General features: G+C 35.4%; 1 protein-coding gene across 2 annotated transcripts in view; it reads left to right on the forward strand.

Moving 5' to 3' along the window:
- The window catches only part of LOC149088913 (protein ELYS-like), a 151,517-nt gene that overhangs the window by 57,177 nt on the left and 72,101 nt on the right, over positions 1–22,239 (forward strand). For both annotated transcript variants that reach the window (XM_089250740.1, XM_089250731.1), the window contains exons 18-24: positions 1,026–1,227; positions 4,252–4,585; positions 6,615–6,808; positions 13,272–13,366; positions 16,895–17,076; positions 19,725–19,863; positions 19,990–20,131. In XM_089250740.1, the coding sequence (XP_089106866.1) occupies positions 1,026–1,227; positions 4,252–4,585; positions 6,615–6,808; positions 13,272–13,366; positions 16,895–17,076; positions 19,725–19,863; positions 19,990–20,131 (1,288 nt within the window). The remainder of the gene's footprint in view (positions 1–1,025; positions 1,228–4,251; positions 4,586–6,614; positions 6,809–13,271; positions 13,367–16,894; positions 17,077–19,724; positions 19,864–19,989; positions 20,132–22,239) is intronic.

Consider the following 22,239-nt stretch of genomic DNA (forward strand, 5'->3'; position numbering starts at 1 on the left):
CTTTTGCTGCCATAAATCTTGGGTTATTACAAATGTCGGATCACAAGAATCTTCGATCATGTCTTTAAGATTTGAATAAGCAGAGCAAAAAATAAAGAATTCCATTGCAAAACATGATGTTGTAATACAGAAGTGGCATTATATTCTTTTGATATCTTAATATGCAAAAAAAAGAGAGAAAACAGTGCAAAACACTGGCTATACTATGCTATACTAACATAGTTATCAGCAGAATAACTATGTTAGAGCGATAAGTGAATGCTTAATTTTGATTATTGTTATAAAATTTTTAGACAAGTTTTTTTGTTTGTGTAATCACAATACTGTGATTACTTTCATTTTTCTCAGATTCACATATTTTCATATATTCAGTATTCACATATATTTTTTCACATATATTCAGTATTCAATATAGATTGATATCAGTCTTCTGAATGTATTATATTGTTGGCCTTGTTTAAAAGGCAACAACTCAGAAAATTTCATTTTTGAGTTATGTACACCTTGAGAATGGTGGGAAATGCCTCTAAATATTAAAAAGCAGCAACAACTCCCAATTCTGCTGATACGCGCTCTCTATTGTAGTTGAATCAGAGTTTATTCCCATTCTCAGTTCCGTATAAAATAAACCTTTGAAATGCAGGTATCTCAAAACATAGAACTTTTGAGGTTTTTTTTTTGAACTGGGCCATCAAAATGATTCTTATTGATCCTCGCTTTTCCAAAATGCCTGGAATCGACTAGACTCCAACAGTCAATAAGCTGGCATCTCCCCAATTTTTATGGCATTCCATCTAATGTGGTTGCAATATAGTAAATTGAAATGATGCTTAATCATCTTTCAACTTATCATTTCGGGAAAAATGTCAGTTTATATTTCTGTGTGCTTGTTTTTTTTTCTTACCACGTTACTTTCATAAATTTACATTTCGAAGAGTTAAAATTTGATTAATTTTTTTGTCCAACTTATCAATATAAACTTCTTTTAATTTCTGTCAAATTTATTTAGAAAATGTTTTTCTTAGGGAAGCAAGAGCTTGAAATAAGAAAACAAATAATTGATGCCATAAGCACCTATGCTCATATTATATTATGGTTGTGTGATTGTAAGTTGCTGCCAGAACATGCTGAAGGTGATGATTATGGAAGCGACGAGGTTGCTTATCCTGTATCTCGTTTGAACAGAGCATATTCCTATCGTAGAAATGAATTATTAAAATTGCATCAGTGAGTATTAATACCTGTGCGCTATTTTTGTCAAATTTCTATGAATATCAAAGATGTACCATAGTTTTGAACAAAATCTATGTATTACAAGCAGTAAAAAGTTATAAGAATTTGTATAACTTTCTTATTTTTATTTTTGCATTTTCTGTACATGTATTCAGTTTACTCTATATTTTAAGTTCATGACTTTGAGCCAACTAACTTCTTGTTTGAGCTGGGAGGGTGACATTTTGCTATAGAAAATTCATTTTGAGTTGGGTGAATGCCTTCCCATACTATTTGAATGTTAGTTCCTTCCAATGGCTACATTCTCTTGTTCCTTGCTAAAGTGCCCATTGTGTGTCATCATCAAAAAAGTCTTGATGTATGAAAAAGTATGAAGTTGTTTCAAATCACGTCACACTGATTAGTTCCATGAGGTTAAATTCTAACAATTCTTTGAAAAGGTAAATGTAACTCTGTTGGTAACGGTCTCGGTAATGGAAACTATCTCGTACTTGAGAAACTAATGAAAAAAATTCTACCCGTTAGATTAGCGGTATGAATTAGTCAAAGTATGTAGTCTCTCAGAAGAGTCCCATATGTATATACAAATAAATACAATGCCACAACAAGCAAAATGCCCAACGAGGTGGCTGAGAAAAAGATGCCCATAATAAATATGGATGTCATATATTTCACACAAAAAAATTTATATGTTACTGCCAAAGCCCTAAATTGGCCAGTTTGTAAGTTGACCAGTTTTGTTGTAAATCGACTTGACCATGTTAGCTGGCAATACATCATATCATGGTAATGATGCAGTAACCATTTCTTTTTTTTTAATTTGACAAACAACTATATGTTTATATAATATTTTTTCTCTCGAATTTCTCTATTTTTCGCTTGTCATGTGGAGGTAATGCAATACAACTACTAAATATAGCCATGTATCACACACTGGCGATGAAAAAAATAGATTTGGTGCGTACCAGCCTGTCTTACATCAAACTCTGGCCATGGATCTCTGGCCACTTAACGAATTGGCCAGCAAAAGCTCAAATCATTTCTGAAAATCTTACTTTGATCGAAACTCTGCCGCTTTGCGAATTGGCCACACTTCGGGCTTTGGCATTAACATGTACAAAAATGAGTAAAATGTATTGTATTTTGTTCCTTACTAGAAATATTGCAATGGGTAAAGACAGCATAGGATACAGTATAAGAAATGACAATTGAGCATGCATTTCAAAAAGTATAATAAATATGTATAAAGTAAATAAATAATATTTTGTCCAAGATGTTGACATTGCTCTACTTTATAACAATGGAAACTAGGATTGTACAAATGGTTAGAATTAAGACAAACTTTAGAAATGATTCAAAAGATTCAAACAAATTTTTATGTAATAATGAGGCCAATAATGAAAAAAAAGGCAATTGATCACATCTTTTTTCTTGCTTTTTGTATCACTTGTACATGGTGCCAATTCTTTTTCCTTGAAGTGTCAAAATCTCAAAAAAGCACAGGGATTATGCAATGACTCCAATTATGTTGTGACTTTTCATCCCTTTTACTTCTAATTTTATCCTGTATATTATATACTGAAGACACAAGAAAAACTGGTACACCTGCCTAATATCGTGTAGGGCCCCCGCAAGCCTGCAGACGTGCCGCAACACGACGTGGCATGGACTCGACTAATGTCTGAAGTAGTGCTGGAGGTAATTGACACCTGAATCCTGCAGGGCTATCCATAAATCCGTAGGAGTAAGAGAGGGTGGAGATCTCTTCTGAACAGCACGTTGCAAGGCATCCCAGATATGTTCAATAATGTTCATGTGTGTGGATTTAGGTGGCCAGCGGAAGTGTCTAAAGTCAGAAGAGTGTTCCTGGAGCCACTTTGTAGCAATTCTGGACGTGTGGGGTGTCGCATTGTCCTGCTGAAATTGTCCAAGTCCATCGGAATGCACAATGGACATGAATGGGTGCAGGTGATCAGACAGGATGCTTACGTACCTGTCACCTGTCAGAGTCGTATCTAGACGTATCAAGGGTCCCATATCACGCCAACTGCACACACCCCATACCATCACAGAGCCTCCACCAGCTTGAACAGTCCCCTGTTGACATGTAGGGTCCATGGATTCATGAGGTTGTTTTCATACCCGTACACGTCCATCAGCTCAAAGCAATTGGAACCGAGACTCGTCAGACCAGGCAACGTGTTTCCAGTCCTCAACAGTCCAATGTCGGTGTTGTCGGGCCCAGGCGAGGCATAAAGCTTTGTGTTGTGCAGTCATCAAGAGTACACAAGTGGGCCTTCGGCTCCGAAAGCCCATATTGATGATGTTTCGTTGAATGGTTCGCATGCTGACACTTGTTGATGGCCCAGCATTGAAATCTGCGGCAATTTGCGGAAGGGTTGCACGTCTGTTACGTTTAATGATTCTCGTCAGTCTTCGTTGGTCCCGTTCTTGCATGATATTTTTCCGGCCGCAGCGATGTCATAGATTTAATTTTTTACCGGATTCCCGATATTCACGGTACACTCGCGAAATGGTCGTACGTGAAAATCCAAATTTCATCGCTACCTCGGAGATGCGATGTCCCATCTCTCGTGCACCGACTATAACCCCACGTTCAAACTCACTTAAATCTCGATAACCTGCCATTGTAGCAGCAGTAACCGATCTAACAACTATGTCAGACACTTGTTGTGTTATATAGGCATTGCCGACCGCAGCGCCGTACTCTGATTGGTTCCATGTCTCTTTATTTGCAAACGCATGCCTGTACCAGTTTTTTTGGCTCTTCAGGTTATAATTCAGGAATTATATGGTGAAAAAAACTGACTAAATGACTATAAAAATATTAAATAATTGTCTACATATTCAGTGTGGGAAAAATTACTCTGTTCAGTATATTTATTGTCAAAATATATTTCCATTGTTTTTTTCCCTTTCTTTCTTTCTGGACACTATTTATAAGTTTCACTCTTTTTAAAAGATGTAATGCACAGCTTTCGCTTTCATTTATTTCAGTTCAGTTAAAGAAGACAACATTCTTCTTATTGATGCTCTTGTAGCTGAGTTTGGGAATTCGCTGGGAGAGATGTGGGAAAGTAAGGGTGGATCAAAAATGTACCCTCCACCAAGTATATATGCTGCAGTTAGTGCTTATCTTATAGATGGACCATCGCTCAATGAAAAACATATGCTAATGTACTATTTAATCTTAGACATGTGCCTTTATGTCTCAGATCATCAGCCGCAACTAGCAGAAGAAATTATGACATTTCCACATTCAAGTAATTTGAGCCTTAGTCTTTGTAAATTGACGCAGTCTTTCTGGCATTTAGATCATCAAAACTTTGAGGTAAGATTCTAGTATTTTATTGTAAAAAAATTGTATAATTGTATGATGTATATTTAATTGCATATTTAAAATTCATCACGATTAGGAATTTTAATGCTTGTTCAAGAATACCAAAATCTATATGAAATATTTATGAATATAAACTCTCTGAATCCAAAAATGTAACCAGTTTTGTGATCACTAATTTTCAAGAAAAAACCACAGTGAACTGAAAATAATTCTTAAACTTTATCTTTCTCACTGTCTTACTTTCTAATGCATGTTATATAGATCCTCTGTATTTAGCAATCTCCGTATTTGATTTCAGTTGAAATAAACCAGTTGAGATTAATAATAGGGCAGCCGGTATCAAGGCTTGCTAAAAATTAATTCAAAGGATTTGAAATGAGTATCAGGACACTTCCATAGGACAGATGAAATGCTAATAGGCATTGATAAGTGACGTGCCAATCATAAACAAATTATCAAATGCTGAAGTTCATGCTTGTTATTCTGAATTAAAAAGACATTTTGAATATTTTTTATGAAATAATGAATTCCAGTCATGAAACAACTGAATGAGTCTCCCAGAGCTGTAGCTTAGTTTCTTAGACTAGTTATTTCCTAAATTTTTGGATCATTTAGGAGTTTTAAGAAGGAAAGTTATTGCCTAAGCACACTGGTTTTGATTGTATTTGTTGATTGTATGAATAGCATTTATAAAATCTTGCTATACTGATGCGCTATAAAATGATAAATTTTAAACAATATGCAAATTACTGGCACTACTCACTCAGTTCTTATGACAGTAATGTATTTATAGTGTGAGGAAAAAAGATTAGTCTTAGCAAGCAATCTTGCCTTGATCTAATCCTTAGTCTTGATCTAATCTTCAAAGATTAGATCAAGCAAACTGCAAAAAGACAGTTTCGAATGATTGTAGAGATGAATGAACATTCGTCTTAAGGGGCTATTCAAGTATAACATCAGCATCGATGGGGGGGGGGGGGAAGAGAGGTTTTCGATTTGATGACGTGGGGGGTTTGGATAATGCTTACGTCATCAACCACCCTTTATGAAAATATGAAATATTCTTAATGGCATCTTACTCGGTGCGCCAAAAATGAGAAAAACCTTTCAATAGTTTGAGGGCACTTGAAGTAACATTCTCTCCCCCCCCCCCCCCATTGATAAGTGCCCTACAGAGACACTTTAGTGATCTCTAAATGTTTCAAGGTTCCTTCAAGGTCTCTGGAAACATGTCCGGGCCACTTAAGTGCTCTGGAACTGTGCAACGCATCACTCAAGTGATCCATAATTATATGCCGCGGATCACTTAAATAATCGGAGAATGTGTCGCAGGTAACTTGAGTAATGTAGAACTGCACTGGGGCCACTTAAGTGCTCTAAAACTACATCATATGTCACTCAAGGGATTTCTAAATGTGTCACAGATCGCTTAAGTGTTCTCGAACTGTGTCCCGGGTTCATTTAAGTGATCTGAAAATGTGCCATGGGCTACTTAAGTGCTCTGCAATTGTACCACAGGACCTTTAAACAATCTGTAAATGTGCCGCTTAGTTCATTTTTACAAAATTAGTTTTGAGGAGGGCAGGCAGCATCAAATAACCCCCATTTCATCCGTGTGCTAAGGTTGTTTATGCGATTTATCATTATATGGCTTAGAGGGTGGGTCACAATAAATTTATTAAAGATAAATTTTGAGTTCATAGCCTTCAAATAACATTGAAATTAACAGAAATTGATTATAATATATAAAGGTATTTTCTTCCGAAATTTCTATTAAAAAATATTTTTTTTATTGATCGTCGAGCCCCCCCCCCCCCCCCCCCCGATCCCACCAATATGTGTTAGAATTCAGAGGAGCAGAGCCGATGACAAAATTTTGCTGACAAGGGGGGAGGGGGTCAGAGTTTGCTAAAAATTTGCTTACTTGATACTTGAACGGCCCCTACGCAAACTAAACTTTTACTCAATGAACATGCATGCAGACATAAACATAGGATATTCTTTGAATTCATATTTTCAGGCAGCAATGAGCATTCTTATGGATCCATTATTATCCAATGCGGACATCACACCTGCTCAACATATTCGGATAGTAAAAACTCTTTTACTTCAAAGCCAATTCCAAAAAGCTCTCAAATACATCAATGTCAGACCTTTTCCAAAGTCTACAGCAGAAGAAGTAAAACTTCATTTGTCTGTTCTTTTAGCGAATGGGTGAGGATTTTCTGTTCATTATAGATTTTGTATTGAAATAATTTAAAATGCACATATGTTTAAAATTATCCTGAGACTCCTGGGGCGAGATAAGTTTTCTCGATCCAAAGATCAAACCTGACTTTTTTTCTTTGATCTCCTTTTTTTTATGTTATCCTCTTTCATTTTTGTTTATTTTACATTTGGATATTTTTGCTAACATGACTGACTCCATCATAAAATTCTGAAAAAAATTGCAAGGTTTAGAAAAATATAAATCTTTCTCTCAATTCATATCTGGACATGGAAATTTTTCGTCTAAATTTTTTCACATGGACAACTCTGACCACTATCTCAGCCAATGCTGAATAAGCAACATTATGGACTAGTGGGGTTCCACCAGCAGGACCTAGAAATTTTTCGGACTTTGCCAAACTAACATTCATTAAAATTACTAATACTTTCGTCTTTGGCACATTTACATTTTCTCTTAATGTTTTCATTACATTAAATTTTTCTCGTAATGTAATTGTGATGGGTGTTTAATAGCTGCAGATTTTCCACTTGGCAGTCCACTGACTTGCTGATTATGTACTTCAATAAGAAAAATTTAAACTTCTTTCCTACATACATGTACTTGCATACACTCACACACCTGCTATCACCACCAACAAATTTTTCAATTAAACTTTTCACTCCTGCTCGTACAGAGCTGCCCAAGCAGGGATGATAGTAAACTAAAAGCGTTGGTACTCTCTGTTATATATATATAATGAATTTGTTTCCACAGTCAGTCATGCTTTTAAAATTTAATTATATTTAGATCTTAACCACCTTCTAGAGTAGGTAGTTGTAATAATTATTTTTAGTAATTGAATGAGCTATTATATACACTCTATTTAACATTTTATGTCACTTGGTTCTATTTGTGTGATTCATGTTCCAGCATTACAATAGAACTTTGATTAACTGAGCCTCTTTTGTAGATGGCCATTTCAAGGTTTACAACAGATGTCGTCAGAGAACCACAATCATTTTTTTTTCCCAACTAAAAAAACCGCTGTAAAGAGAGTTCTTCACCAGTGTTTTGTTCATGTATCCCTTTCACTGTTAAAAGTTTCAGCAACAAATGGAGTAAAAATGTGATATCAGTGAGGAAAATTACAGCAATTTAAAAGACTTGAAAATGAAGGATCTTTAACGAGAATCATCGTAGAATATGTGGCTTGAAAAACGATGAGACTAAAAACAGCACTATACAGAAAATGAGCTTCTGTGTTAAGATTGATTTAAATAAAGCTTTGGAAAGTAGGTGCACATTTAAAAAAGGGCCAGAATTGAAACAGTTTCGTTTGCACAGCAACTTGCTCTGTGACAGGGTTTTCTAACGTGAAAGCTTGAGCAGAACCCTTTATGGTTACTAGGCTATTCCGCACAACCCTTAACAAATTTTGAATATTTCTACAGTATACAGAGCGTCCCAAAAGCCTGCATTCACTCTAGGGAACAAGAATCCTCACTTGTAGTAGATAAAAGTGTCAAAAAAATATATGTGTTTGTTAGTTACACATAGTGTTCCACATATGGTCCATATTTTACGTTTCAGTATTATTTCTCATAATATTCAGCTATATTTCATCATTTTGATAAAAATGTTAATTTTGTTAAGCTTGCTAAAAAAGCCCACTTTGAAATTTTTAAATCTTGAATTTGTTATTTTACCACTAGCTATGCATCGATAAAAATGTCTGTTTCTTTTCTTTCTTTCCATTTGGTCATGCAATACACATAGCTTAAGCTTAAGGATACAGGGTTCGTACAGGTCAGGGAAAACCGGGAAAAGTCAGGGAAAAAAATTTTTACTAAAAAAAGTCAGGGAAATCAGGGAAAATGGCCCATTTTTGCTTTAAAACCTGTAAATTTCAAACAACGACCTGGAAAATCGTCACGATTGTCGTCTGATCGGGAAAAATGATTGATCAAAAATAATAATGAGGAAAAAAAAATCCGTCGGGATGAAAAAGGGAATTCCGATAACATCGTAAATATTGATAATCCGTAAAATATTGCAATGTATCGCAAAAAACGTTAGATACTGCCAAGGAGGAACGAGAATTTCGTAAGTCCGCTTGGAAAAGCGTATTGCTACGACTTTATCGTAAATTTTTCTAGCGCTTCCCCAGAAACATCATAACTACGCATCGTAGAAAGCCATAGGTACAAAGCGCAGTTGCGATAATTTCGTAAGTTGACCAGTTAGGAACGACAGATGACGCACGGGTATGTTTTGATTTTCCATGTGGGTATTTTTATTTGAAAACAATACGTTGTAAGAAAACTTGTCTGAGCAGATCGTCAGTAGACTGATTGGATCGAAGCAGTCAAAAATGACCTGTATAAAGCATGGTGGCAGCTTTGCAGTAAAACTCGCAACATGGGCAGATAAGTTATCCATAACTATGCCAAGCACTTCAAATCAGAGTTCAGTGAACAACCCCCGATTGCGTAGCTTCTCGGTTCTAGCGCTTACGCGAGTGCAAGCCAACTGTAAAGAATTTTGATGCAGTGAAACCAGCTACATCTTTGACTAATTATGTCACAAAGGAAACAACTGTAAAGGCTTAAATCTTGTGGGCATTGAAATTGCCGAAAAGGGAAATCTTTCATTCCTTAATTGTGTTCCATTTTTCTTCTCCACCAGGTGTATTTGAAAAGCATAAATGTGTGTAAAAAAATCTACGATTATGATGTCATTATGATATTGTAATTAAAATTATTAATTTTATAATTAATATAAATAATTTTATAATTAATATAAATAATTTTATAATTAATATAAATAATTTTATAATTAATATAAATAATTTTATAATTAATATAAATAATTTTTTCTAAATTTTTATTAATTTATATCAATTTTTTGATTTTTAAAAAAAAACCTGGAATTTTTTGAAAATATTACTGGAAAACCTGGAAAAGTCAGGGAAATTTTTTTACGGAAATGAGTATGAACCCTGGGATAGCAAAAAAATGCTCATTGAATCTTTTTTCTCCACTCCATTTTCTGCACAATAGGACTAACTAGACCGTTACTTATACAGTTCACAGCTGATTCCCAAATGTTTGTTGTGCAGACTTTCATCAATAGCAATGTGCTGTTTAATCATTATGGCACGGTTTTTGCAATTGTTCCTTGTATCAGAAAAGGCACTGGCAGGGACAAAAGAGGGAACACACATTATTGAACACACAACATCTCTGACCATCTTCTGGCACAGTTTGCAAGTATCGTATCGACCTGGGCTACCATATTTCACTGCTATGTAAGTATTCCACAAATACCCATGGTTTTTTAATCATGACAACTGCTGCAGAGTATCACTGATCTCGCTTAAGTATCCACATTAAAATTCACGAAATGCAAGAACCTGTCAAAATCACCAGAAAATAGTGAAAAAAAAGTTTGATGGGAAGGGCTGGAACTGGGAGGGGGTACAGGGGCAACTGCCCAGGTGTCAAACTTTGGGGGCGACAAATATCAGGAAAGAACTCCAAGTACCGTTACAAAATCATCGAAATTGGAAGTGGAGAGGGCAGCAAAATCATGCTTGCCCCTCCTCACAAAAATCATAGTTACAACCCTGGATAAAATGATCGCTGACAATAAATAAATAATATTAATAACAAAATATGGAAAAAGAGAAAAATATTACTACTCACTGTACTTGGTCATGAGTTGAGAGTGAATTTTTTGACATACACCATTCTCATCCGAAATGTAGAACAAATGGTCAAAGGAGGAGGAGGAAGAATTTCTCCCTGCCCCTCCGGTCCAGTTTGCCAAACCAGCAGTAGCTATAGTGAATATGAACCAAAACTATTTATTCTGACTCTTCTGCAGAGTAAAACAAAGCGAGCTGAGGCTTCAAACAAATAAGAATACAGTGAAAACTACAGCCAAATCGCTGGATCTTCTCCTTTTATTAAAGAGAGCACAAACTCTGATATTGTGGTCTCAGAAAAGCAAAAAATTCCAACTTGAGCAAAAACATAAAACATGAATGTGAAAGGACAGTCAGTTTTTAGCAATTGACAATGTATGGTTTTTTTCCCTGGAACTTGTTAAATGTTTGCTTGTCATGTGATGTTACATGACCAGCACTGATTTGACATTGAGAGCAACTATGTGTTACTGGGGGTGGGAACCTTGAAATTTTCAGTGAACACACCCACATACAATGATGGTCACTTGTAGAAAATTCACCTTTCAACGTTAAGCAAAAAATAATTGGAAGAAAACAAAAGCAGATCAATGTCAATGTCATTCTTTGAAACTTTCTTCCGAGAAGGATGGACAAATATCTTCTTCTTCTCAAGGTTTATGATTGGAGTCCCTCGCGAACGAGGTCGGGAGCAAAAAAGGTGACAACAGAACATTTGTAAGTTGCAAAAACTTCAATTACTCTATGTTTTCACTTCAACTCAAATGCTAAATGTTCGGAAAATGATCATTTCTATACATTAAATCAATATAATTATTGTGGATTACAAAAATGTGTCCCTATAATAATTTTTCATCGCATATTGTCACTTCAAAGGCCTTAAACTTTTATGATAGACTAATTGATTGATTGTTCACAGCTACGGTATCAGCCAGCAACCAGATGCTTGGTCAGTCGGGGGAAGCATGCATTTAGGCTTCCCCTTTCCGTGTTGAGGAAGAGGTTAAAGTGGGAAATTTGCGCTGCCTCTCGTTTGGTGCCTAGGTCACCAGAACTCCCTAGTTGTGGCCCTGTCTAGAATAATTTAGGAAAAACACCCCTTCAAAGCACTAAACAAGCAATCAGCAGCAATGTCAACAGCTTGCCGCAATGCTCTTGACGAATGTTGGTGATGCCCTTGAGAACCGCAACGCATGGTTTGAGAAACACTGATAAACAGTATTTAGGTTCTTTTATAGACAACTTTTAAAGAATTTGACTCAAACTGCTTTGCCTAACAAAAAAAACTTTTTCAAAAGGTGAAAAGTTACGTTCTTTCTTTCAAACCTTCAGGAGAATGATATAAGAAAACTCAATATTTAAGCAATTCTGATATAATGTGAATTACAGTTATTTATAAAAGTTATTTATAACATGATTTTGAAAAATTTAATGTTTTGGGTAATTTTTCACGAATTATTATACAACAAATAAAATGCAAATGAAACCATTGAATTTTTGTGATATTTTATCACAAAATATGAATTTTGTGATATAAATGACCGCCCCTGCCCCCATAGGAAGTTTATGGGAGGGGGGGGGACATTTTCGAATAAGTTTCAATTTGCGATTTTTATCCTTATGCGACATTTTGATGTGGTCTTTTCATATATATATATTTATTTTATTTTATTTTTTATTTTATTTATTTATTTATTTTTTTGCCTTCGTCTGAGGCAAAAATGTTTTGTTGTTTATAGTGAAACTTTCCGGGTACACCCATTCTCCGGGAACGCTTCAATATCTCTATGAGATGGGAAGTGGGTAGTGTCCGTTCTTCAAAGGTCTCTTGAACGTCCTGTAAACAAGGTTCCATTTGTAGTAACAAATATGTAGAGTGGGAGAAATATAGCCTCAGGCAAGTTAGAAAGTAAAGCTTTTCATTTTTTCTATCTTAGGATTGTTATTTAGGATTTGTTATTCAGAAAAGCGATAAGAATCTGACACCATGAAGTTCAATTGACAATCCCACAGGGAAGAGGGGTGGGGGTACAGAACGCAAAGGTTTAAAAGTTCCGAATCTTTGAAGGAAGACCCTCATAAAATCGGCATGCAGGTCTTGCAAGTTTCGGGAATACCAATTTGCAGGAAGTCTTGTCGTCTTGACTGTTTTTGGCTAAAGGGCTTCTGTGTGAGAATGGGAAGAAATGAAGAAAAGAGCCAAAACAAATATTGTCTACTGCTGGTCGATTATCTCAATATGTTCTCTGAATTTTTTTAGAGTACACGTTCTCAACAAGTAATGAGAAATTTTTGAAGTTACCAGGGTTCCAAGATTTTTGGTGATTCCATCCCTTTTGATTCTACGGAACCCCAAAAAAGCTGTCATGGAACCCTAGGGTTCTGCGCAACACCGGTTGGAAAACCCTGCTCTAGGAGTTGCTATCTCTGGTGCTATTTTTTCAAAAATGTTAATGATCTGCCAGCAAAGACTTGTTGGTGACGAATCATTCGTGGCATTGATCAATAAATCATTGATTTTTTTTTAAGAATTCTCTTGCAGTCAATGTTCTAAGAGTATATCCAAAGTGACTCCAGACCCAGTCCTTCCAATTAATTGATATACTAAAAGTGAATAAAAATTGTTTGTGTGTGTGTGTGCATTAGTATATGAAGTGGCTAACTGCTTCTGACAGGTGCTCATATTTTCGACATTTTCATAATGTCTATCATAATATGATTCATGTTGATATGTATGTCTGTCCTCTTTGTTTTGTTTTCAGGTTGGTTGCTGAAGCATTTACGTATCAACGAGATCATCAAACTGATGGAAATGTTGAAGATTTACTTGGTCATCTATTTCTTGGATGCCAACAAAGTGAGTACTCTTCCTATAAGTAACAAATTTTAATTAAAAAAATTGATATTGATCCAAAAAATTTTTTTTGTTTTTTTTCAATAATTTTCATGACATCTGTAAAATAATGTACTGATACTAGAGGAAGGATTCGAATATTCAGTGACTTGTCTTTCTAGGGCTCATACGGCTTCTGAAAACATGACTGAAGTTGTCTTTAATAACCAACTATAATGCCAATGTTTGTTTATCTTGTGTAATGAGGTCAAATGATACCTGTGGAAATTTTGTTTAGTCAGTGGAATTAAATAGCATTCCTAGGGGGTCCTAGGATTTATTTAATCATTTTAAATAAAAATCTACGGGTAAATAAGCATGATATAAAAGCACTTGTGTATGATTTCTGACAAAATCTGTAACCATTAGGAATCAATGTGCAAGTGTACAGTTGCCAGTCAGATAAATCTCCTAACTTGTGCATGATTTTGTGTGCTGGTAGGTACTCTCATCTGTCTTTTAAGCTGATACCTTGTTGAGGAAAAAACATTTTGTATTTTTTTTATTTATTTTTTGAGTATAGCAACCCTTTTCTGTGCATTGATACTTGAAGATGGTACCAGTGTCCACTTTGCTACATCTCAGGCTGCTTATAAGTAATGGATTTGCAAACAATTTAAAATATCTTGATAATACTCCTTGTTTGCTGTTATAACTTTCAAGAGTTAACTATATCAGGTGTTATATGTTTATAATGTATATGGCATTGTTTATGTCATTTACAAAAGTCATTCCCAGAAAATCACCTGAGATATGACGAAATATACCCTGGTACGGTATTTTCTTTATGATAGTCTGCTTGTGCACATCAGTTCTTAATTGTTGCAGACTTTCTTGCCAGAACTCGAACTGAATACTGAAGTTCTCCCACATCCTGCCAGTTCACCCAACTTGACCCCGTGATTTTCATTGATTAATAAAATTTGCAAAGACATAGTTTTGTATCATCAGATGAGGAAAAAACAGCATCACTGGGTTATTATGGGTGGTTACAAAAAGGTAGTTTCCAGAAGCTGTAGTAGTGCTGGCCCAAAATTATAATTTTGAAGTCAGTTGTACATGAGTAACCTATTCAAGATAAGGAATTCTATTCCAAGTCTCCAAACTTGTGGATCCTACTCTTTGATACTATGTCTGCTGCTGTTCATTTATTTATTTATTTACATTAACCCAGAAGGCATGAAATGCACTTACACTGGAAAAGTAATAATAAAAATAATTAGAAATTAATAGTCAGAAGGGAAAGCACTTCGTTTACGGAGCCAAGTCTAAATCTTTGAGGCGCATATAAGTTCTGATGGCAGACTGTTCCATATTCTTGCCACATGGCATCTGTATGGAAAAAGCTATCTCATCTGGCCATTGGTATTCTTATTTGGAAGCAATGCCTATGTAGGTTAACTTGTCTGTTTACAATCTCAAAGAAAGGTTCTTCCAATAGTAGATAAACCATTTGGTGAACTAGTTTGTAGTACATCTTCAGATCTGCAGTAATTCTATGCCATTCCAGTGAGTGCAAACCCAGAAATTGAAGCCTCTCGCAATAAGACCATCCAGCCAGTGGTTCGTTTAGGTAAAGAGCTTCTATGGCTTTTAATAATAATCTTTATAATCCTTATTTGATGACATGAATGTCGCTCTTCACTTGTTAATACCCCATATCTTGTATTAACAAGTGAAGAGCGACATTCATGTCATATATATAGCCATCGGGTGGCTCGTCGTCCATGAGCTATTGGCTGATCGGTTCACCGTCCATAGCATGGTTCCGTTCGGCACATATACGCTCTAGCGAAGGAAAATCTCTATCTCCTCTGTAGCTTAGTGGTCAGAGCACTCGTCCGGCAATCGAGGGACCCGGGTTCGACTCCCGGTAGAGGCAGAGATGAGTTTTTTCCTTCCTTAAAAAAAAAAAAAAAATTAACATCTCAAATAATAAATATCTTCACAACATCCAGTCTTCCGTATATCTTGAATCCTTATTTTGTAAGGGCCCATGCTTGTGAACAGAACTCAGGCGAACGTACACACAGAAAGCATATGACAACATATGCGCATCACATTTGCAGTCTGCCATACATAACATGTATGAAATTCTGTTAGCTTTGCAGACTATGCCATGAGAACGATCAGCAAAATCCAGGATACTGCTCATTGGAATACCTAAATCCACACGTATCTAATTGCTGTAACATTTCATTACCTAGTTGATAATATTCAGGACCAGTAATATTCATATATTAGATCAAATTATTTAGTTATATGAGGGTGTACAGGGCTCCCATTCATCATACTTTTTCTACTTTTTGGTAAAATGTCTTACTTTTTAGTTTTTGTTGTACTTTTCCACCAAAACTTATCAACAAAATTTGTATAATTGATTTTAATTGAGGAGGGAATCATCAATATAATGCCAAATAATACAAATGTAGTAGATTGCAATTAATGATTCTGCCAAAGCAGAAATTGTATAATTTTTAAAGTTATTTGTTGGGGAGGGGGGGGGGGGTGTATGTGGACATTTGGTGGATTAATAATTTTTCATTTGCTTAGTTTGAGGGTTCAGAAAGTAGAGTAGTCATTAAAACTTCTGCCTGGTTGAAAAAAATAATTTTATATTTACTATTTCATGGTCTTGGACAGTAACATTCATTGTTCAAAATTATGGTCCACATTTTATGTATAGGTGACACAGTAGTTTGCATAACAAAGCAGTTGGGTACATAGGCCTATTCTAGGTGTTGTGAATTCCAATGCTATTCAATAACATTCAATTATCTTCTGTATGTTTAGGGCATACAGAGGCATAAACAATATTTACAATGCTCAGGAAAGAGCTAGAAATGAAAGTGCTTCATTTGTCAAAAACGATTACACTGGTGTTGAGAGCTAAAATTTAAACAAATCCTTTAAAAAAAAGGGATGGACAACACACTAAAACTATCTGGTCAACTTTAACATATTTATATCTGGCCTTTTAATTTACATATTTAGCACTGTGCTTTTGCAAGTGGTCTTGAAAGAGCATTGTTCTTAAAAAGCTTACTTCTTCATAATTTGCTGTGTGCATTGTCGAAGAGAGCTGATAGACTGGACTGTGGAAGACTAAAAAAAAATACAATATATATTGTGAGGAAAGACAAAAAAGAATCATCTGTGGTTGCTAATGCTCTATTTTGGCCAAAAAATGCTTTTGTTACCAAGTCATTTCTGTCATTTTGCTTTGACTTAGGTCAATCTTACAGGATACTGAAATAGTGTGCTATGAATTTTTTTTTTAATTTTTCAATATATATATATATATATATATATATATAATTTTTTTAGGAATTTTTTTATCATGCTATGATTATGTTGTCTAAAAGAGGTACCCTCCCCTCGTTCTACTTTTTCTAATTTTTTGAGTGGGAGCCCTGGGGTGTAGCAAAGTTATTTTAAATTTCATAACAATAAGCTATCGTATTTATTTTTATTCTTGCGTCTATCTTTCAGCTCATTCACTTGATGTTTTACTGCAACTTCCCTTGAATGATGTTGAGAGCAAAGCATTGTCCAATTACCTAACACATTGTGAAGATTCCAGAGCCCCAGAACTGCTGATTTTGTTTCATTTACTCAGATCACAACCTTTAGAAGCTGCAAACTTAAATGATAAACTTTCGAATCGTGTCATGGTGAGTTTTTCCATTCAGTGCTGTCAATCTCTGCTCAATCATATTAATATTTAAAATTTCATGGTTTTTCTCGAATGTAGGAGCATTTTTGGCATGTCTCTCATTCTCCATGTTGAAATTTGTTGTACCAGTTTCCAAACATGCTCTGAAAATTGCAATGTCACAAAAAGTCTCACATAATTTTTATGTAACTTCCCATGTAAGCATTGTTTGAAACCATAGAAAACCGCATGAACAGTTAGACCATACTTTAATCCTTTTTTTTTTTGTTTAATTGCGTTCACATTTACATCAGATAGCTATTTTTCTTCCTCAACTAGAATTCTGAATGATGGAAGTTTCTTGATCCTCACAAAACTTATAATTAGATCAGAGGTGCAAGAGCTGTGGCAATTGTGCCAAACTGCACTGAAATGGTTCTCTTCCTACATCGTGTGCCAAGGCGGTGAATCCCTGCTCATTTGCACCAATTCTTGTTTGTGGTTCGCGAAGGTACTACTAATGACTGTAGTGCGTTAAATACCTGGAATTTAAGTAAAAGAGGCATGTGAAAATTTTGTTCACAGGATGCGTTCTTTCCGAGACAAGGAAAAAGATGCAGGAAGGGAAACTTCAATTTTTTCACTTTCCACCACCTACCACATTCGCGTTATCTTGTGACCTTGGAAAGTTGTTTCTACTACAAAGTTCAAAATCCTTTACTGTTATTGGTATAACCCACGGGCTATCAAAGTCATCCCTGAATGAATATGCCAAATTTTCTGATTTCAGTTTTTTCTCCTGTGGGTTATATACTTCTCTCTGAAGATAATGGTAAATTATGAGGCTGCCACACAACCTGCGTTCAAAGACATCATATCTATGGCATAAATTTGCTTTATTTCCCACAAGATTGCACACCAGCCTTTGCAAAGAATTGAAAAGGGGATTGGTTTACTCGTTTAAATTATCAAAATTTTTCGGAGGTCTTTGGAAAAAAACGGGATCTATAGAAACTCCAGCTAAAATATCCATAATTTTGTCATCTAGCCACTATGCAGTTGTGTGATTATTGTCTGCGGTTGCCGATCGCAACAATTTCACATTGCGAAAATCTGGATTTAACGAGCAGGGACGGCTCGAGGAAAAACATCTCTACCCATGTAGAACTATATTTGGCTCTACTGACTGTATTTTTTTGGTCAACAAAGATTTTTTTCACCCTTTCAATTTCATTTGGCACCCATCCTAGAGCGGCACCCAATACAGCCGCACGGTCCTCCCCTGCATTAGTGGGGAAGGAGCATGCTCATTTTACGTAACTTTCGTGAGATACCTATTATATATAAATGTCCTATCTTTCCAAAACATGTTGGAGAGAATGAAATGTTTGCACCCTCTCTTCTTGTTTTTTGCACTCCCTCTCTTGCATTGATGGTACATTACTCCCTCACGAATTGCTGGGATGTTGCTTAACATTGTATCACCAACAGAACTATCAGTTGTGTGTGTGATGAATGGGTTGCACTACAATGCAAAGAATTACAAGAAGTGAAATCAGTTTTTATAAAGACTTTTTTATCTTTAGCACCTGGTAACGCAGGCAGTGAAAGAGCATTCAGTGTTAACAAAAGTCTGTTTGAACAGTAAAAAATTGTCCATCCAATGCTTTAATGAAATAAGACACACAAAATCTTATGTTCAAGGGCATGAAAAAATTGAAAGAAATTGTGATTGAGATGCTGAATTTTTGAAAGTGACTCGTGATTTGTATAGAAAATTGTAACAGGCTTCAGGCTGAGAAAACAACAGAAAAAAACATTTTTAATCTATTAACATGCTATTATATTGAGAAATTGTTTAAGTAAATAAGGTATTTATATTTTTCCTTGTTTTTTGCATTTCGTTTCTAAATTTTTAATCTTTTCTTTAAATTCTTTGAGAAGCTGACTTTTTTTCACAGAAACCCTTATTATATTTTGCACACACTATTTTTTGCTATATCAGGATGAATAATATTTTGGTGTTCAAGCAGCAAAAATTCTTCCTGCCTAGGTTTTCAGTATGCATGGTGTTTAATTTTAAAAGAGTAATAATTTTTATTCGTCATTTCAGTATTCAGTAATGCATGTTTTCGTAGTGACAAATAAGATACTTCAGAAAAAATTTAAATGGACTAATTTTTGTGAAGGAAATTTATTTAGAATTATTTGTTCCAACCATTTTGTGCGAACTCTTGGCATTTCACAGAAAAATTACTCCTTATATTGCAAATATAGTTAGTTTTTAGTTCTGCTCCAAAAATGAAAGTTTGCTGCTCCAACCTAGATGAGGGGTGCTTGCACCCCTGTTAGATGCATAGTAACTAAAGTGGCCTTATGCTGCAATCTAAAGGACTGTTTAAAACTTTCTAAGGATTCCCCATTAATGATTATAGAAAATTTAATTTAAATCTCAAAATATAATTAAAAAATTTATGTCTATAAAATTTATGTAAAAATTCTGTATACCTTCTCATTCTTAAGTGTGCACATGAATGGTCTCGTCAAACCAAAGTATAATAGGTGCAAATTGTGATTAGTTTTGTCATTATTATTATAAGTATTTTTTTAACCACCTTATTTAGCTGAACATTTCATTTTAAATTCATGATAATGTGTTAATTATAGGGTATTGGTTCAAAAGTGAGAGAGCGAGCAATGGCAAGAAATGCATTGGTATCTGGATTTTTGGACACTCTTCCTGAAGAACAAAAGAAGTTGGCCCAGGAAATTAACCAGATATGCTCACAAGTAAACAGGCAAACAGGTTAAGGCATTTTCCTTTTGACTTTAACTCATTATGACTAGAAGCTCTATGATCACCTTGCGTTTATTTTTTTTCAGCTTCTCTTCCATGTTTCTAATTTTATACCTATGTTTTTCATTCTCATAGTTGATTCTCAGCCATTATCAGCTGTAGTTACAAGTGTTTCATTAAAGTGTACTTCCTATTCAGATTTGGTGGGTAAAGTTATAGAGAAAATATCAGATTCAATTTGTGACAGAGGTGGAAATGCATTCACTCCTTTTAGAAGGTAAGCTCTGTTTACTTTCACTTTGAAACATGGTGAAACATTTTGCTTCTAAAATTATTAAGACTGCTATAGTTTCAATAGTTGTTTCAAAATGGTAAATCTTCAGAAATATTTGCGTATATGGAAACATAATTATTATGAGATGTGTGTGTGTGCAGTGAGTAAATGTTACTTCCATCTATTGATTCGCCCTAATTTAAAATGCACAAATTAATTTGATATCAGTTCAAGGCTATTTCCAGTTACATTTTTGTAATTAAAATTCAAATATTAATGGAGGATAATGGTGCAAAATATTTCTTGCACTTTTTCAACCTCAACCCATTGTCGTCACTACTGCAAGTCTGCCTCCCACTTCATAAATCTGATCTGCTCAACTCACTCCTGATCGTATTAGCATTCTTGATAATGAAACTTATTGCTAAAATGGTGAAACCATGGTACAGTATGTGAACTTATTTGAATTAGTTGAAACCTCCGAGTATTTCTCTCTGCCTTAAGAAGCAGATTGCTTCGCATTCGCAGCAAAGGGACCATTGGCTTTAGTGAAATTTTCTGCGCTTGATGATAAAGAATAGTAAAAGTTTGCTGAATATTCTGTATGCGGATGCAAATTAGTTGACTCAACAAATCTCAACCGGTCAAATCAATTTGCTCATGAAAAGAAAAGGTTAAATGGTACATTGTTCTTGATGAACTGAAAACTAATAAGCAGACACCAAGGTCCCACGCTGTCGGCATGACTGACTTCTTAAGAAAGCATGAAACAGCAAAAGTGGGGGGCACATGATGATAGACTGAAAAAAAAAAAGACTCGAACGTCAAAGAGGCTAATTGTTGAAATGAAAATAAGAAGGAGCACATAGGCACTAGAACTTCCCTCTCTTGCGTACACACTTCAGTCCTGTATGTACAGAACATGCAGCCACTTTCAGTTCCCCCCCCCCCCAAATGTCAGTGCCTCTTTCTCGTAGTATCGTCAACATTTTTTCAGAACTAATATTATTTGCATAAGAGAGTAAAATTAACCAAACCAAAAGGGATCGAAGTATGTCTCTCAAAAACTGAAAAGTGACTGCAAACAATTAAATGTAACAAACCACAACAGCACTCAGTGACAAATTTCAGAAGTTGGCTATTGAAAAAAAAAGGTTTAAACAGCATTTGGGCATTTGGTTAGCACAGACTGACAGTATACACAAATTTTCCTTTAGTTTGACTTTCATTGCCCAACTGTAAAACAAACTTGTCCCAAAAAGGTATATTCAAATAGGGTATTAAAATGATCTGTTCGATGAGGTGGGTCATGAACCTAGTGTCAAAACCCTGATGCATATAGGACAAAATGTCAAGGTGGGGGTAAGGTGGCAGCTCAACTTAGACTTCTCAAACGAGCGAGCAATCTAGATCGTGTGTGTGTGCTCCAGTTCTGCCAGGAAACCTCGAGGAGTCAGGAGAGTGATTGAGTGAACGAGACACGAGGTCCTCTTTTGGTTTTCATGGAGTGATGGAGAAACAATATGAATGAAATAGATTTTTCTGGTTTCCCATGAGTTGTCATCCTGGTAAAGGATCACAGAGTTCTTTTAGAACCATGTAATACCTCCAGTGTAAATTAAAATGATTGGGGGTATGAATTTCAGACATGAATTATAGGATGTTCCTGGTATAAGGGCATATGCCACTTGGTTTAGCCTCAATGAAGAAGGAAAGCCTAACCACTCTCAGTAAAGGCTGTGGATGCTTTGGGAAAGGTGTGGTGACAGCCGAGTGATTTCAGCCTTGGCACTCTTCCCCGGAAAGGGTAAATAAGGAGATTGCACCAAGTCACAACCACCTAGATTATACCTACATTATCTAGGAGGTTGGGACAAAAGTTTCCTCCTGATAAACCAAGTGGATTTCCTGAGTCTTTTCATATTAGATTTGATGAAATTTACTGCTTCAAATTCATTTTAATTTATGCGGTCACAGTTCATTTTAGTGGGATTAAAAGGGGGATTCATATTTCTTCATTTGTAGATAGTTTATTGCAATAAATGTGATTAGAACCAATCCATTTTTGTGCGTGTGTGCTTGCGCGCTATTTTCTGGGCAGCCTGACTCCA

Source organism: Pholcus phalangioides, unplaced genomic scaffold, assembly GCF_987345545.1.
Source record: "Pholcus phalangioides strain wild (caught in Gottingen) unplaced genomic scaffold, Ppha-v1.0 ptg000003l_1, whole genome shotgun sequence".
In the NCBI taxonomy this organism is placed as follows: domain Eukaryota; kingdom Metazoa; phylum Arthropoda; class Arachnida; order Araneae; family Pholcidae; genus Pholcus; species Pholcus phalangioides.